Source organism: Diospyros lotus, unplaced genomic scaffold (genome assembly GCF_014633365.1).
Source record: "Diospyros lotus cultivar Yz01 unplaced genomic scaffold, ASM1463336v1 superscaf1, whole genome shotgun sequence".
Lineage (NCBI taxonomy): Eukaryota > Viridiplantae > Streptophyta > Magnoliopsida > Ericales > Ebenaceae > Diospyros > Diospyros lotus.
In genome coordinates, this window is record NW_026267104.1 from 4,388,287 (window position 1) to 4,407,350 (window position 19,064).

Genomic DNA, 19,064 nt, shown 5'->3' on the forward strand with positions numbered 1-19,064 from the left:
ACAATACATTGTGTCTAAAATATATAAGGATAAAGTCTACTTAGTTTATCTCTCCATATCTCTTTAATTAGTTCAAACAATCTCTCAATATTTGTCTTTTTCTTTTTTTTTAAGCAACGTTATTGTATAACTTGGAGACATAGGCATGTAACCTTCAATATGATTATTTACGACAAAAGTATAGGAACTCTTATAATAAAGATTTTTATCAAACTTAAAAGGATGGTCACCTGAATAGAACATTCTTGCAATTTCACAATCTAATTGGTCCTTGCTTGCATATTAAATGCATTCTCAAGAGAAACTTTCCTAAAACTTTTCTCTTTTTAGTCTCATATATCCTTGTTGCCTAAAATAAGTTTTAGAAGGGTCCATTGCAAGGTTTGTACCCATGTTGGCAGAATAAGAAGATGGCGAAGGCATGTTTTTTGGCATGGAATTTTTTCTCTCAACTCAACTACATCTTGTAACTTTTTTATTTCACTCAAATGCTGTGAGTAACTTTAGAATATTGTCAAATTCCAAAATTCAGAATCTTTAACAAGTGTTCCTTCACCCTTGAATATAACAGCTTAAATATAACATTACGATAATTACAAGTAAAAGACATATTTCCACCCCCTTCCATTATTCTCAATTTAGTTACATACTTCTAGAAGGGTAAAATCTTTATCATCTTCACTAACCCTGTTAGAATCATCATCACCTTCATTTGGGGTAGTCATTGCCTTCAATTCTAAATAATAATAATAATAATAATAATAAAAGCATAAATTAAGCATTTGAATGAGGAAAGACTTTAAAATTTTTGTATCTATAAAAAAGCTACATACCTCATGTACCTATATTTGTTAAAGATTAGTCAAAGTCATAGATGATCAAAGCCGCAAAGGTATAAAGAATAGAGACGACGATTACATTAGACAGTTAAAAACAATAACGATATAAGAGTAATAGAGACAGATATGACAATAATTGAGTGTTATGACTCACGAGAGACTAATGTTTGCTTTTGGGTTTTAAGCTTTTTAGCTTTGTCTCGATTTTTCTTACTGTTATATATATGAATATCTACATATGATATGTGTGTTAAATTTAATTTTTTTTTTAAATTGACATGCTATACCTTATCAAAATCATGTTAAATATTATGTCTGTGTCTGGCACTATATTTTTCATATAAATGTCATATTTATGCTTTTTAGTCTTCTACATGGTTGTATTTGTTTTGACAACACTATTTTGATATAAAATTACATGGATGATAAATATTTTCTCAAGAAATTATAAATTAATTTTAAAAAATTAAAACACTTCAAAAATTGATGAATAATTTCATGAAAAGTGTATAATTTTCTAAAGAAGGTTTATAATTTTTTTGAGAAGAGTATTTTATTTTTAGATAAAGTATATTTATTATATTTTATTATTGAGAGACTAAACATTTTACTGATTAGTGATGTATTAAATATATATAATATTAAATCATATATTCTATTCCCCATGAGAAAAAAAAAAGAAAGGAAGAAAGAAAGCAACAAGAAATAAAAATGAAAAACCCCAAAAATAGCATAACATCGAGAATAGCCGCACCCGCGGCCGACGCAGAGGCGACGGGCAACTCTTTGGATTTGGGCTTCGTTTTTGTTTTCATTTTCGTTTGGTTACGCCGCCTCCGCATTCGTAATCGTCTCATAGCTCTCTCTCTCTCTCATCTGCGGTGACTCTTATTGCTCCTTAGCCTTCAATGGCGAAGCAATCAGTGAAACGTTTCCTTCACAACATGGGTAAGCTTATTCACTGAGCCTTCTGCTGAAAGTTCTCTAATCGTTATTCGCAATTTCTCTAGGGTTTGGACTGCATTTTCTGCTTCCTCAAAGGAAAATTATACACACACACACACACATATTCCATGATCTGATTATGATTCCTTGTTCTGTTTTGTTTTCTATAAGTTTCTACTTTGGTACGGAAAACTGGACGGAAAAATGAAGAGCAAACCTAAGTTTTCTCCATTCTAGTTTCCTCTTCTCTTCCTTGATTTCACTAACTGGTTTTGACACCACAGATGGCAAGATTAATATGAATCCGATTCAGTCGACCCATGAATAGTAAAAAAGGGAACATGCCATCCTTTTCAGAACACGTCGTTGCTTAATCATACTTGGTCTTTGATCAGTTTAAGCGTGGAAAGATGATTTTCTCAAATGGTAGCTTGCCCTTGATAATTTCCTTTTTGTGTTATACATTGGTTTAAAACTTCACTATTTGTTTCAGATGTGAGTGAAAAGACTCTTCCTTTGACGTATGATCTTTATCTTTACTTTCAAGCTGCTTCTTCAAACCCTGTTATCACTCTCCTCGATTTGAAATAAGAGACATCCAATCCCCTTTTAGATGGGACAAAAGAACCTTATCTTCTGGCTTTGTTGTTGGAATACACTATATGAGCAACGTAATAATGATTGATTTCTCTACCATCCCCTCCTAGCAGGACAGAAATTTAATATAACTGATTGGAGTCTAATTCAATCCTCACGCGAGGTAGAAAATTATAACATAACAGTAATTATATGGGCTATTCATTTCCTTAAAAGAAGAAAAAGGAAAAGAAAAGAAGCACCCAAGCGACACCTACTGAAGATCGTTAACTGATTGACTCCAGAGAGGTTAAATTTTGAAAACTTTGAATTTTGCACGTGACTCAAAATAATAGAAGATCATTATTTGTGCCTTGAGAAAAGAATTCCTGAACTTCATTTCTCTCATTTTTTGGCATTTTTCTTCTGGATGCAGATCGTAATATGAAATTGTTTAGCAAAGAATTACCATACCGAAGGTTTGTGCATGAAATTCTTTGTAGGTTTCAATCCCAATCATCAAAGAGTGGGAATATGGAAACAGATGCATGGGAGAAGGAAAAGAGTACTTCCCAAGTACCTGTCATGCCTAAAGTGGACAGGAATATGAACTATGATTCACAGATTAAGAGACACAGTTCCAATTATGATGATGTGAATGACAAATGGAAGTTAGAGTTTGATTGGCTTACTAGGGCTCTTGAACCAGCTGTGCAATTGTGCAGATGGGCTCTTCAAACAGGTCTGTTTGTTTCAATTGTGCAATTTTTTATGCATTGTGTTTCATTGAAAAATTGTACAGATTGATGTAATACATGTGAAATACATATCCAGATAATTTGATTGATAATTGTTGTGAAAGTTTCTTAATTTCCTGAATTTTCTATTTCATTGTTGATATTCTAGCCTCATATGAGAGGCATGCCAAGTAAGTTGATTGTTGATGGAAAACAGTTTCTCTAGGTCCCCTATCTCATTGTTGAAGGCCTCATTTACATTGCAGCATGACTTACTCTACTTGTTATTTTATCCTTTCAATGAAGGAACTGAAACTATATTTTTACAAGGACAATTAGCTAGCTCTTAGGCCATCTAGCTTCTCAGTACATGGGATAACCTGAGGTTAATTTCATCTCCAAGTTTGCAGGAAATGGATCTGGAACTAAACCCCCAGCTACCAATAGATCATTTATGGAGATTGTTGCAAGCATTCAACGGAGTAAGCTTGGACTCCAGGATTGGAGCCTAAGTGATCTCACAATAGGCTTGTTTATTATATACCTTCAGCAAGCATCCAAAAACCAATTTGAGGATATTAAGGGTGTTCAGGTCTCCTCTGATTCCATTGTAAGCGCTGGAACCTTAAATTTCAAACAACTGATCTAGGAACTGAAATGAGATATATTTCTTTTTGTCTCTGAGTAGGGTTTATGCCAAGGAACATGTTCTGTAAATTAAGTCAAATTTTTATCTTGATATTTGTGGACTTCTTACAACATTCATGGTTTTCTGTTTTAGGTCCATGACCTTATCTACCACTTAGAATTATCAAAAGGGGCTTATAGGGATAGTGCCGCTGGTCTTGCAAGAAACAGCATGCTTCGAGAAAGCAGTGTTGTGAAATTTATCAAGGATTCTAGCATTATGAGGCCTGGATATTATATTGGAATCGATGCTCGCAGAAAACTTGTAATTCTGGGAATAAGGGGAACTCATACTGTCTATGATCTTATTACTGATATTGTGTCTTCAAGCAACGAAGAAATCACATTGGAGGGCTACTCAACCCACTTTGGTACTGCTGAGGCTGCTCGTTGGTTCCTTAATCATGAAATGGGGACCATAAGGAAGTGTATTGAGAAACATGAGGTGCTGAAGAATATCTTACTTTTTCTGCTAGTGTCTCCCTCTGACTAGTGATTTTTTTTTTTTTCTTCAAATTTTTACTGAGACTAATTCATCTACAGGGATTTAGGTTAAGGCTAGTTGGTCATTCTCTTGGAGGTGCTGCAGCTTCTCTGCTAGCAATAATGCTCCGGAAAAAGTCAAGCAAGGAGCTAGGGTTTAGCCCTGATATTGTTACTGCTGTTGGATATGCGACCCCACCTTGTGTATCTAGGGAACTTGCTGAATACTGCTCTGACTATGTCAGCACTGTTGTAATGCAGGTTGGTGGATTGCTTGGGTAATTATTCACTGAAGCTCCCTATTGGAGAAGATTGGATAGATTTATTTTGTTATCTTGCCTCTCATTGCTTCCCCAATTTTTTTTCTTACCTGCAGGATGACATCATTCCAAGGTTAAGTGTAGCTTCTCTAACAAGATTGAGGAATGAAATACTGCAAACTGATTGGTAAGTAAAGAAGCCTTTCGAGAGCCTAATAAATGATATTGCCTCTTATTCTATTGGAAACACAAGAACTTTGCCTCTGGGTTGCATTTGTCAATGTAATGTGCTCATTCATCAAGTGAGAAAGCTTCTCAAGGGTGATGGCAATTTAATGGCAGAAAATTTCCTACGCTTTCCCAACTATTACAGCTTTTACAGGAGATGCACCCATTCCCCTTTGTTCTTCATGAGCTTCTCAACGTCACTGTTCAAGTATAAACTAGAGAGGGAGATGATTCCCATGACAAAGTGAAAACTGAATCATGTATTATCTGCTGGTGATTGATTGGCTATAGTTCTCTACTATCTTGAAAAAGAATATGAAATTCCATTTATAATTTCTTATTTAAAGCTAGGATTTTTTTTTTTTTTTGTTACTCAATGTTTCAGTATCTCATTCATTCAGTATAGGAGTTGATGAATCAGATGATGATCATAATAATAATAATAATAATAATAATAATAATAATAATAATTTGCACGAATTATATTGGCTTTTACATTTTTGTTATGCTAGATAAATGGCCACAGGTTGCATGGTGGTTGTGAAAAATTCTTGCTGTGAAAATTAAACCATATGGAAAAATCTAAAAGCAAACCAATATTAGTGTCTTATTTTTTCCTCATAATACGTAGCTAAGGTTTTTTAATAAGTTATTATAAAAAATGTTAAGTTATGAAAAGGTCAGATGAAAAGATTTTGTATTTGATTACTACGTCTTGATTGTTTGTTTCCTAGTCTTACAGTTTTGACTTGATAACATAATAGCTATCTCAGTATGAAACATGGGCAATAATATTAAATTCAATACGATAAAATCTTAATAAAAATTTACTCTAATTTTCAAACACTAAAATTCCTGAAAATATCACAATTTAAGTAACTAAATCATTTTATGCACCTCCTTGGACAAGTCCTTAGAATTTGAATTTGTGGTTATCTTATTAAACAATTTATGATGCTCCAAGAAGCCACTAGATAGTTAGGGTTTGGGTAAATAGTTTAAATTTCTCAATTTATGCTTATCTCATTAAACAAGTTATAATACTACCGGGATGACTTTTTGATTCTTGTATGGTTAAATAGATGAGGAGCAGGCAAACAGTAGTTTAGATCTGCTGTGCTGCATCCTTTTCCTGCTTATTGTGATTTTGTTGGCATGTTATAGCTAATTTCACTTCCTACAGTGAGTGACTTGATAAAAATAATGTGTTTTGGTAGCTTTGACAAATCCCTTATTTGTTTTTGCAGGACAAGTGTCCTTGAGAAGGAAGACTGGAAAAGTGTTGTAGGTTTGGTCACAAATGCAAGGCAGGTGGTTTCTTCAGTACAAGAGATAGCTCGGAGGCTTGCTGATTTTGCAAAGTTCAGGGGCCAGACTAAAGTCTCTGGTATGGCCTTACCTTCTTCCTGGTTTCTATAGTTATTGTATTTACTATGTTTATTTTATATTTGTATTGCCTACTACAGCATAGTTTTTCTTTTTTGGTAACTATTTATGGTGCTTCAAAAGGCAGGCATCATGTAACTGAAGTTTCCATATCACCTGAGTTGAGCCTTATACCGACCTTTTATTATCTTTCTTCCATATTTATGCAGCCGTCACTACTTATCAGGATGGTTTAGCTTTTGTCTTTTCTATTTTCAAATATTTTAATCAAGTTACTTTTCTGACATTTTCTTTTCTTTCCTTCTTTAGCTGTTTTCTGATCAATATTTGGGTTTCTTGGCTGTTATATCTTCCACATATACTTACAAATATTTATTTCATTGACACTGTTGATCAACATGTGACCTCATGTCAAGCAGTGTTGTTCTTTCTAGAGAAGTAAAATGGAAAATATGTTTGAAAGTGTATAGTAAAGCTGGTATACAATTGGGCACTCAAAATCAAGAATCCTTCAATATTAATGCTTGCTAATGTGAAATTGATGTGTCATTTACTATTTTCCCAAACTTCGGAACTCAACCTAAGTTGTTGCTCTGTCTCTGAGAACAGATGCTTATGACAGAGAGGAGTCGCCCCTAGTCTCTGGAGTCTCTTCTTCAACATCCAAGGCCACTGGAGAGAATACCGTTGTTAGAAATGGAGAAGCTGTCGGTTCACAACCTGAGGAGTTGTTTGTACCAGGAACTGTATATTATCTAAAGAGGAATGCTGACAAGCACGGCAACAGCAATGACAAAGGTAAAGAATATTTTACTCTGTGGAGACGGCATCCCGGTGAACATTTTCAGCGGATACTGCTATCAGGCAACTTAATTTCACAACACAAATGCGACAGCCACTTGTATGCTCTGAGGGATGTTCTCAAAGGTTTTCCTGGGCCCATTGATGAAAGCATTTTTTAATAAATATATTACTTGCAGGTTTCCATGAAGTGACAAGACATGATATATCATGCTTTAATCTCACTAGGTGGCATTGGCAATGTAAATTATATGTTGTTTTTCTTTTTGGTCTCAATAATGATAATGATTAGAGTGTTGAGAAATTTTGCAGAAAAATAGCGTTTTTTTTTTTGGGCTTCTAGACTAGATCTGTATTCAATGTTTGCCAAGACTACATAAATTTTATTATGCTGATTATGTTCGATTGTTCACGCTCAATTTTGATTCCTTTATATACAAATTTTCTTCCTCGCAATTTTTAGTTTTATATGACAATGTTGCTAATCTTAGAAGGAGAAGAGAGCGATCACCCGAGGGCTGAGGGACAAAGAACAAGCTTGAGATTAGTGCCCTAGTATGACAACAAATGAAGGTAAAACAGATAAGCTTACTATGACAACCAACTCTGCCTTTGCTGGTGTGGAAGCAGCTACTGCTTCTATTTTCAAATTATTTTTCCCTCTAATGCTGGCTAGGTTTTGCTCCGGACTTGTTTGCTGATAGAGAATTTCATAATTGATTTGCTGATAAGAGAATTTCAGACAAGACGACAACGACTTGTTTTACCTTTATTAACTGTCTTGCTATTGCTGTTTATTCACTCCCATGTAAATATTGTGGTTCATGTCCAAGGTGAGTTGCTGAATCTGTTCTACCTGCTAGCAAGAACGGTAACGAGCCTGTATCTGATTCTCTTTTCTGTTCTACCTGTTAGATTGAAAGAATTTACTGTTGTATTCGAGCATGTTCTTGAGTTTCTTGTTGGTAAACCTTTATCCTGGACTTGGGGTAAAATCTTCAGGGCATGAAACATTTCATTCATAGACATCCAGGCATAACTTTTCATATTACCCAATTCCTGTTGATCTCCAACACTTCTTTATAGCTTTTCTACAGAAACCTCTTCTTGTGATTCTATTTTATGGAATAGCTTTAGTGATACACTGTGATAGTGTGACCCCCCCCCCCCCCCCCCCCCCCCCCCCTTTCAAACTACACCCCCAAATAAATATATAGCTGTTCTTGCAACCTTTTTATGAGCTTCAAGTTTATGCCAGGATTTCTGTCAACTGTTTGAGAAGAAAGTTTTCAATCTCTTAACCACCAATTATGCAAATTAACAACATTCCTGTCACAGTCTGGGTCGAATCTGCTGAGCCAATGTGTTACGAGCATGTAATTTGGACGGGTGCGGATTTATCAATTATGCAAATTAATGCTTGTGATTATTGTTGTTTGGAATTATTTACATTGCGTTGTGTGGAAATAATGACACTATATGTCCGACTATGGTTTGGATGTTTCTTTTTTAACTAAATAAACCAAGTGGGGTGGGTTGAGCTGAACCATTTTTGTTCTTGATTTAGGCAAGATTTTGTCGGTATATATATAGAATAGAATTGAATGATGAATTACATATGCACACACGTGCGTGTGGGCCCCACGTGTCAACTACATGTTGGCTGGACCAGTAAGGGCTAGTTTAGTTTGGCTATGTGTTTTTCTTTAAAGCTTTTAAATTGGGTAGTGTTTCAGTTGATTATAGTGTTTAGGGAAATTCTATTTGCAGCCATCAAAATTGCTCTTCAAAGCCACTCTTGTCAAAATTTACTAATATTTTCTAAAATTTCTATTTTACCGTCAACAATCCCATAGGCATACCCATCTCTCTCTCTCTCTAACACACACCCATCTCCCTCTTTCTTCCTGAATATACACATATATATATATACACACACTCACACACACCTATATATATATATATACACACACACAGACATGGCTGGGGCCATGGCAGTTGCCGTTGGCCACCATGGTTGCGGTCATCTTTCGCGGCTGACGGCGACCGTGATGTCGCCATCGTCGCCAAGGAAACCCCAGAGACACATATACAATTAGACACACACACATAAATATATACGGAAAGAAGCGGCCATGGGAGTAGCCATGGTCGCCGGAGGTGCCCCCGAACCCTGGGGTTCGGGGGGCACCTCCGACAGGCAAACGTGTATATTTATATATCTGTGTGAGTGTATATAGCCGCAAAAGATGGTTGCGGCCATGGTGGCGGGCGACAACTGCCATGTCTATGTATATTTATATATATATATATATAGATGTGCGTGTGTGTATATTCGGGGAGAAAGAGAGAGATGAGTGTGAGAGAGTGAGAGAAAGAGATGGGGATGGCCGTGGGGTTGTTGAGGGTAAAATAGGAATTTTAGAAAATGTTAGTGAATTTTGGTAGGGGTGGCTGTGTAGAGCAATTTTGATGGTTGTGAATAGAATTTCTCTAGCGTTTAAGTTAGGTAGTATTTAAGCTGATAATGTGTTTGGATAAATATGCTTTTAAGCTATCAATTAATAATTATGTGTTTGGAAATGATAGCAATATAAATATACAAACAACCACGATATAATCACAAGATATGTAGTGGTTCGGTGTATCCAACACCTAATTCACTCTCTCAATGTCAAACCGACACTTGATGTTCCACTAAAATCACCACTAGGTTTCCACACAAGAGCACCTAGCAAACTTGTACACCTCCTCGAGGTTTCCTCTTAGCTCACCCCGAAAACTAATACAACACAATAATACACCTAGATTACTTGGGCTCTAGGATGCCACTCACAATCCACAATCTAATACAAATAAATCAATCATATGTTCAACACACTTGGACTACAATGAATATCAATACAAGAATAATATACAAGGCAAAATGAAATGATACAAGTTACCAATAAGAAAAAGACTTCTTCTTTGCCTTAGGCTCCAATGGATAGATCTTTGAAGCTCTTTGGGCCTTGGATTGCTTTGATTGAGTGCTTGAGAACTTGAGTGTGCTTTAGGAATATAGAAAATGGTAGAGCATTAGCCTCCTCCAGATTTCTCCTCTTGATATTTATATTGGGGCTCCCAAAACGACCTGCAACGGCTCCAAAAATCTGACCGTTGGAGTCTGGCAGTTGACTGCTCTAACCAACAGTCGACTCCGCGACATCCATAGTCGACTCTTGCTACCGACAGTCGACTCTCATTGGCCTATAGTCGACTTGACAGTCGACTAGATAAAACTCACTCTTGGCTACCTTGACTCTGCATAAACAATGCTCAGCTATGTCAACCGATGCACATCCACAGTCAACTACCATTTTGACTTACAATCGACAGTCCCTCATTAGGAGTCGACTTTTAGTCCAAATTTCAGAAAAATAAGTTTTGCTTTGATAATACAATATATAACATAAATTCATTACAAGATATTTATATTTATTTAGTTTAAGTAAATGTCCATATTTTTTTTATTTATATTTTACCTTCCATTTACTTTAATACATAAATGTAAATAACAAAGTACTCCCTATTTGGATTCAATAAAAATATTTAAAAAATCAAAATCCAAATAGATAAGAAAGTAGATTTTGAGTTTTAGAACAAATTCTAGATTTGACGATTTTAGCACTTCCAAAATACATACTTTCTATTACTTGAAAAATTCACTAAAAATCATTTTCATAATAATGAATACTAGCTATGAAAATACTGGGAGTTAGTTTTTCAAAAGAAAAATATTTTCTTATATGTTCCATTATAATGTGCTAATATTCTACTTAGAATCAAATAGCATTTTTTGGTTCGTTTTGATACACAAAATACTATAATACATAATAAATATCAAAAATCCATTAGGGATTTTAAACATACTAAAAATAGTTTTACTAAAATTATGTTTTGTTAAATATCAAAATACACAATAAGTTGATTGGAGCAACTTGGCTCAACAATCTCCCATTTTTTGATGATGACAAAAACATTATAATTTTATGAAAATATTTTTGCAAAACAACTCCCCCTATATTTTGTACTAATAGATACCAATAAAATAAAAACCACAAAGTTTGTTTTTTGAAAAACATGAATCAAGGTTTTACAATGAAAACCATTCGGAAGAACATTCATCTCTCCCTTACAACTTATCTCCTTTAGACATACCTCCCATTCACTACATACTTCTCCTCTTTTTTTGAAATCATCAAAAAGAGAAAAGAGTTAGTACGGAGAGAAATATAGGGAAAATAATAAAGCAATGAAGCGCAAGGGATCAGAGCATGCAGAGTATAACAAATAAGTAGGAAATAGTAGCCAAACAATTCAAACATATACACTAGCTAAGCGATAAATAAGATATCAATTAAAATAAGTGGCTAGAAAGAAAACTTTTGTATGCCTTTGATTTGAAACAAAAAAATGATACCAATTTAAAGTTGATACCAATTGAAGCATTAAGACCAAATGATAGAAATGATGCCAATTTTTTTTTTTAAATGATATAAGCATTTTGAGAATAATTTTTGGATGATGATACCAATTGTTGTATAAAAGAAATATCCTCTTGATACCATTTGTTGGAGAACAATGAAACAAAATGATATTAATTTATACCAATTGATAAAATAATGATGCACTGGGATACCAAATGACTTTAAGCAACATATTTAGGCATACTTATATTTAAAACATGATGGGAGATGAAAACTTGATCAAATAAACTCATTTTCTCTCGGAGACTTCAGGAGAGTTGACTTCCAAAAACGGACAGTCGACTGTGAAACTTACACAGTCGACTGCAACAATGCAGTCCTGAAAGAAACTTCCTCCTTTTGAAACATAGGCTAAAAACAATTAACATAACATATACCAATATATTCTACAAGGCCTAAAACACACATAAATGAAACATTTAAGCACATAGAACACACAACACATTTAGACCCTTTCAAAAATAATTCTTTTATAAAATGAGACTAAAATGATCAAAACCTCATTTTTCTTCCAAAAGACCAATTTTTCTTGCATTGAATGACTCCCCCCAAAAATGTCTATCACAATAGGTCATGCAAGTTGGATCAACAATGGAAATGTGGGTTGTCTTACAAAATCCCAAAAATTTCAAACATTTAAACACCATGGGATAAGACCTAAACTAAAGCATGAAGGATTTCATTAAGCCCAAATCTTTTATATGCCACAAGATGATTTTCCACATTTTAATGCATTTGGCAAACTTAGATTTCAAGCCATATTAATTTTAGAATTTAGGAATGAGGTGATTACCCAAAAACCAAACCTCTCCTATTCTCATTTATTCCATAGGATTTCCATCCTATTTTTGAGAGTGAGGTCTAAACCGTAGAACTCCTCACCTCTCTTGTGCCATGAGTCTCCACTAAAACAAATACAACATGTTTCTCATGTGGATCTCATGCACCTTGGCACACATAAGGCTAAGTCTTAGCCTTGGGCACCCATCTAAAGATGGGACCTTTGGCTTTTGGCTCTTGAATGCCCTTTGCCTTTGTGTTGGACGCTTTAGGAGGATCCAAGGCTCTCATTTGTTGAACTACCCCTTTTGGCACCCAAATTTTAATTTCATTTCTCTTAGGGGGTTGAGGAGTCCATCTATATGGTTTCCAAGATTTCTTTTGATATTTTGGCTTTGACTTTGGCTTTGGGGGATTAGAATTCTTTTTCACAATTAAGCTTGCCAAAGTTTGGAGTTTTGAGATTTTAAAACCAATACTTCTTTCTCTAATATGGGGATTTTTTCAAACATTTTATCATCTATCTTTGCTTCATTTTTCTTTTTAAGCTTTTCTTCTAAAGACTAATTTCCTTCTTTGAACTCCACAATCTTTTCTTTTAAGATTTCTATTTCATTTTTCAAAAATTCATTCTTTTTTTCAAGATCTTCTTTTTCCTTAGCAAAATATTTATTTGCATTCTTAAACTCCTTCTTAAGAGACTTAAATTTAGCAAATAATTCTTTAAATGCCTCTTGGAGTTCATCGACTCCTACATTTTCCTCTTCTACATCCTCAAAGGCCATGAAGTACACTTATGTCTCTTCTTTTTTGGATTGGGAAGATTCACTTCCATCCCATGCATTGAAAGCATGCATTTTTTAATAATTTGAATGTTTCTTCTTCTTCTTATATTTCTTTTCTTTCTCTTCTTTTGGACACATTTTTATAATGCCCAACTTCTTGACAATTGTAGCAAATAGGAAGCGATTTCTTTCTATCATTTCCTTGCTTTTTCATTAAGCTCTTTAAAGTCTTTTCTAGGAAAATTACATCTTCATCATTTTTACTAAAAGACTCACTTTCACTACTAGTTGAAAATTTAGTTTTTAAAGCTATATTCTTTATCTTCTTTATGGGTTCTTTCATTTGATTAAGAACTAACTCATGGGTTAAGAGATTCCCAATGAGCTCTTCCATTTTCAAAACTTCAAGATCTTTGGCTTGAGTGATAGCGATAACCATAGGTTGCCAATCTATGCTAAGTGACCTAAGTATTTTCTTTACTTGATCACTTTCGGGGATAACCTTGCCAAGCATCTTTAGAGAGTTAACCAATTTTTGAAATCTAGCATTCATATCACTAATGGTCTCATTGGCTAACAATTTGAACCCTTCATATTGGGACATCAAAAGATTTATCCTAGTATCCTTAACTTGATCGGTCCCTTCATACATAATTTCTAATTTTTTCCATATTTCATGAGATGTGGAGCATGAAGAGATTTGTTCATACGCACTAGGCAATATAGAACAAAACAATATATATTTGACCCTATGGTCCATTTCAAGATTATTTATATCTTCTTCACTCCAATTTTTTTCTTCTTCCTTAGATAATGTAAAACCATCCCTAACAAGTTTTCACAAAATATAACTAATTGAAAAAAATGTAGGATTCCATTCTCATTTTCTAATAGCTATAATTGGTTCCATCAAATAATGGGGGACGGGAGGGAAAAGTTCTCTCAACAATACCATTAGATACATATGAGGCCATTTTAAGATCTTATCCTAGGATTTGAGATTGATGATCACAAATATTGTAAGACCCGCTCTGATATCAATTGTTGGTCCCTTGACACACACAATAGCCACTCAAGACAGTGGGTGAATTGAGTGATTAAAAACTTATTGAATCGATTATTTCCTTTTTAAAACTCTTGAGATTTTCTTATACACAAAATACAGTTGTTATAAATATATATGTTGTTTGGAAATGATAACAATATAAATACATAAACAACCACGATATAAACACAAGATATGTAGTGGTTCGGTGTATCCAACACCTACTCCACTCTTTCAATGTCAAACTGACACTTGAGGTTCCACTAAAATCACCACTAGGTTTCCACACAAGAGCACCTAGCAAATTTGTACACCCCGAGGTTTCCCCTTAGCTCACCCCGAAAACTAATACAACACAATAATACACCTAGATTACTTGGGCTCTAGGATGCCACTCACAATCCACAATCTAATACAAATAAATCAATCATATATCCAACACACTTGGACTACAATGAATATCAATACAAGAACAATATACAAGGCAAAATGAAATGATACAAGTTACCAATAAGAAGAAGACTTCTTCTTTGCCTTGAGGCTCCAATGGATAGATCTTGAAGCTCTTTGGGTCTTGGATTGTTTTGATTGAGTGCTTGAGAGCTTGGGTGTGCTTTAGGAAGATAGAAAATGGTAGAGCATTAGCCTCATCCAGATTTCTCCTCTTGATATTTATATTGGGGCTTCCAAAACAACTTGCAACGACTCCAAAAATTCGACCGTTGGAGTCTGGCAGTCGACTGCTCTAACCGACAGTCGACTCCGTGACACCCATAGTCGACTCTTGCTGCCAACAATCGACTGGACAAAACCCACTCTCGGCTACCTCGACTCTGCATAAACAATGATCAACTATGTCGACTGATGCACATCCATAGTCGATTACCATTTTGACTTGCAGTTGACTGTCCCTCACCGGGAGTCGACTTTCAGTACAGATTTCAGAAAAATAAGATTTGTTTTGATAATACAATACATAACATAAATTCATTACAAGATATTTACATTTATTTAGTTTAAATAAATGTCCACATTTTCTTTTATTTATATTTTACCTTCTATTCACTTTAATACATAAATGTAAATAACAAAGTACCCCCGTTTGAATTCAATAAAAATATCTAAAAAATCAAAATCCAAATAGATAAGAAAGTAGATTTTGGGTTTTAGAATAAATTCCGGATTTGACGATTTTAGCACTTCCAAAATATATACTTTCTATTATTTGAAAAATTCACTAAAAATTATTTTCACAATAATGAATACTAGCTATGAAAATACCGGGAGTTAATTTTCCAAAAGGAAAACATTTTCTTATATGTTCCATTATAGTGTGCTAATATTCTACTTAGAATCAAATAACATTTATTGGTGCGGCTGTTTTTTCTTTTACCTACCATTTTTGGGGGCGTGATGAAAACAAATCCCTCTCAGTTAGCTTTCTTCTACCCACCATTTTTGTGATACTTTTTTGCTTCTTTTGTGGACTCTACTTAGTGTAGAGCAGATTTGTTCTTGGTGAGAAAAGGGAGTTATATTCAGCCGAGGGAGAGGGGCGATTTTGGGCAGTTTGTGGCCGGTTTTCGTTGGGGCTTTGATGGCCTTATTCTTGTAGTTACCTAAGTGATGATTAATTTGTTGCCCAGATCTAAGTCTTGAATGCGATTATTGAGACTATAAGGGATTTTCTTCATATACTTTGTGTATATATTGAATTCTATTTTATCGAATGTTTGCACTAACTCTTTATTTTTGTAGATTTTCTGCTCACACTTTGTGGTTTGCGCACGTACGTTACCATATAAAACTGGGACTAGTGTATGGCCAGTTTATGGCTCAAACTTGCATCTCATGTCTACTTTCCCTCCCCAAAACAAATCCTTCAAAAATGGTGACCAATTAATAGTCTAGTTTAACCATTACATGCACTTAAAAAAATAAAATAAAATAAAATATAATATAATATTAATTTCTGAGACTTGTATTTTTCTATATTTAAACTTAGAAAGTTATCTTAAATAAGAGAGGAAGAGGTTTGTACTATTATTTCTTTTTTTCTTTAGTGAAAGAAAAATGTTTAATGCTTCTTAATTATGAGACATTAACATAACTAGTAACTCTATTTGAGATTCATAAGATTAAGCAACATTAATGCGTTATTCATATATAGGTCTAAGTACTATATCCCGTTAGATCATCAACATAGAGTCCAAGGATGGCATGGCGATAGAGTAAGCAAAATTTGTATGTAAATGGAGCGTGAAATGAAGAACACAATGTATATTATATATTGGAAACTAAAATAGCGGGAAGAAAACAAGGTTAGTCCCACTCACATCTGGGATCTAATTAATCAAGAATTGTAAATGTTGACTAGAAGACAAGTTAACTCTTTAATTGACTATATTAAAAAAAGATCGTGGGTTGATAATTGCATTTCAATTATGAAAATTTATAATGACAATAAAATTTCGTGATTAGTTAGGAACTCGGATGTATAAATATTTATGGCTATATATATGTTTAGAATCTTTTTCGATGATGTACTTGTTAAAATTCTAATCAATATTTAAGAAAAACAAAAGTCAATACTAAAGATCTTTTTTAACCTTGAGACGAAGAGAGAGAAGGAAGCAAGCTCTTAATTTTTCACATCTACTTGTAGGTTTCAAAAATTGGCATTAGGCTTAGGCTTGTATGAAAGGTTGTTTCCAAACCTTTGGTTTAGGTTTATGCTTTAATTTCTTGTCGTTTGTATGGTTGGTTGTTAGATTCAATTAAATCAATAAAAACGAAGAACAATAAAGAATAAAAAGACTACAACTACAAGGTTTATATTAACTTAATGCAAAAATTTAAAAAACATGCTACCATGCTCTTATCCATGCTCGGCCCTTTAAGCATTGTGTCAGTTGTAAGAGTCAGACCTTTCTTCAGTTATCTTGTACTTGTTTATTAATTAAAATATAGATTAAAAAAAATTAAGATTTAACAAATAATTTTAATATAATATTATTTTGTTCATTTGAACAAACCCTACTTGTGTAAATAATAAATTTTAGTCATTTGTTCAAGGCGGCTATGTGAATATTGAGGGAAAAGGATGTAAATTCTATTCATTTTATGTTATCCACCTAAATTAAAAGATTTTAAATTATAACATTTGATAAATGAAGTTTAATTTTTATTTTCTAGATAAATTTATTAAAATAAAAATAAGCCATAGGGTTAAAATTATTTTTAAATTCATTGTGAGTTATAAATCATAACTTCCAAGTACAGAAATAAACTTTTTTAATTATTACATTTTACATTTTTAATTATTTAAAAAATCACAATATTTCAAATTCCGAAATAAAATATTTATTTATATAATAAATCAAATATATATATGTTGTTGGTTAAGGAATATATATATATATATATATAGAATATGTTCTGAACTAATTAAATATTTTGTTGGATTATATTAGTCTCCAAATTTTGGTTTCTACATAAATCTCCCCACTAACCCCAAATGGGTGCTAGGCGTTTTTGTTCAAAGAATTAAAAATATGTTAATTTTTGTAACCAAAATACATGGTCAATCAATATTAAAATTTTAAAAAACAAAAATATATAAATAACCCTTTAACTTTTTGCTTTTGAAGGTAGAGTTCTTCGGCTTATCCTTCCTCCTTTTCCTTAGTGGACTTGCATGGGGTGGCGGGCTTCTGCTGTCTGCTTCGTTTTCTCCATTTTTAAAGATCAGTTTGCATATATACCTTCATTTATTACATATATATATATATATAATTAACCATGCAATTCTCATTTCCAACATATATAGATTGTGGAATTAGGAATATGTTAAGCTGTGTAGTTTGTAATAATTAGAAACAACATATATAATCAAATGATGCATTTGAAATTAAGAACTAAAGTTTGGCCAAATTGTCTGACTAATTGCAACCTTTGAAGTAACAGCTGAATTTCTTTCCAACGATAAATCCCCATATAGAGAAACAATTAATTAAAAGAATTCATATATATATATATATGTATATATATTCTACGAGATGATAGATTGTTTAAAGAGGAAGAAATTAAAGAACAGTTTTGGTAGGTATTTATTCTAGATTAATTGTAAACCCGCAACAGACAGCCGGAACAGTCAAAACCATTTTTCCATGCTTTTGTATCCTAAAACTTGTTCAAGGTCAAGGGCTAAATAAATGTATTATTATATGTAAACATATATAATTATTTGATAGGAAAATCAAGACGTTATGAAAATTAATGAGCCTAAAAGACCCAATCATGATGAAGCAAATAGAGATCGATGGGTTTGGTTTCCTTTTGTTCTCTATAAGAAGGTTGAATTAATTGAATATTGGAATCTAAAACGAAGGTACAAATTAAAAATTTTGGTGGAATGGATGAAATTAAGAGGTCCGTATAACAAATCAATAATAATAATAATAATAATAATCCAGTCAGTAGGCCATTAAGGGAGACATATGCAATTAAGAATTCAGTATAATACGGATGCTAATAGTTTAATTACAACAAAATGTGTTTATAAACATTGGCGATGATCATAATTAATATATATGCTTCAACGAAATTGATCAAAGCCCTAAAAACAACAAGAAGTCACTGATTAGAAAAATTTAAAACAATTAAAAGATCATGACATGATTCGGTTCTCCATGCGGCGCCTGCAAATTCTTGAGAAGAAAATGTGTGAAAGGCTACGTTTTTACTCCTTGTTTTTGCCATAAAATAGGGCCTACTCATTTTGCCATGATTCACAAGGTTTTTAGTGCCAGTAATGCCTCAAAACTCCTGGCTCGACTTCTGATAAGTGACCGTTGTGGGGTTGCCATTAATTACAATCTCCTATGAAGTTCAAACTAGGCATTAAGATCTCATTTACGACTGTGTATCCTATATTTTTTTCCTCCAACAAGTTAATTAGGGTCCATTGAAGTATATGATAAA

At 33.5% G+C, this 19,064-nt stretch overlaps 1 protein-coding gene across 2 annotated transcripts; it reads left to right on the forward strand.

Moving 5' to 3' along the window:
* The first annotated feature begins 1,587 nt into the window (after positions 1–1,587).
* On the forward strand, positions 1,588–7,426 carry LOC127792908 (uncharacterized). 2 transcript variants are annotated; one of them, XM_052323563.1, is made up of 8 exons: positions 1,588–1,787; positions 2,797–3,102; positions 3,508–3,707; positions 3,879–4,229; positions 4,328–4,528; positions 4,644–4,714; positions 6,003–6,142; positions 6,751–7,426. In XM_052323563.1, the coding sequence occupies exons 1-8, from the start codon at positions 1,748–1,750 to the stop codon at positions 7,101–7,103; spliced, it is 1,662 nt and encodes a 553-aa protein (XP_052179523.1). In that variant the 5' UTR covers positions 1,588–1,747; the 3' UTR covers positions 7,104–7,426. The 2 variants fall into 2 exon arrangements, with proteins under 2 accessions (XP_052179523.1, XP_052179524.1); XM_052323564.1 differs by having other exon boundaries at positions 2,864–3,102; positions 6,751–7,408.
* The last annotated feature ends 11,638 nt before the right edge of the window (positions 7,427–19,064 follow it).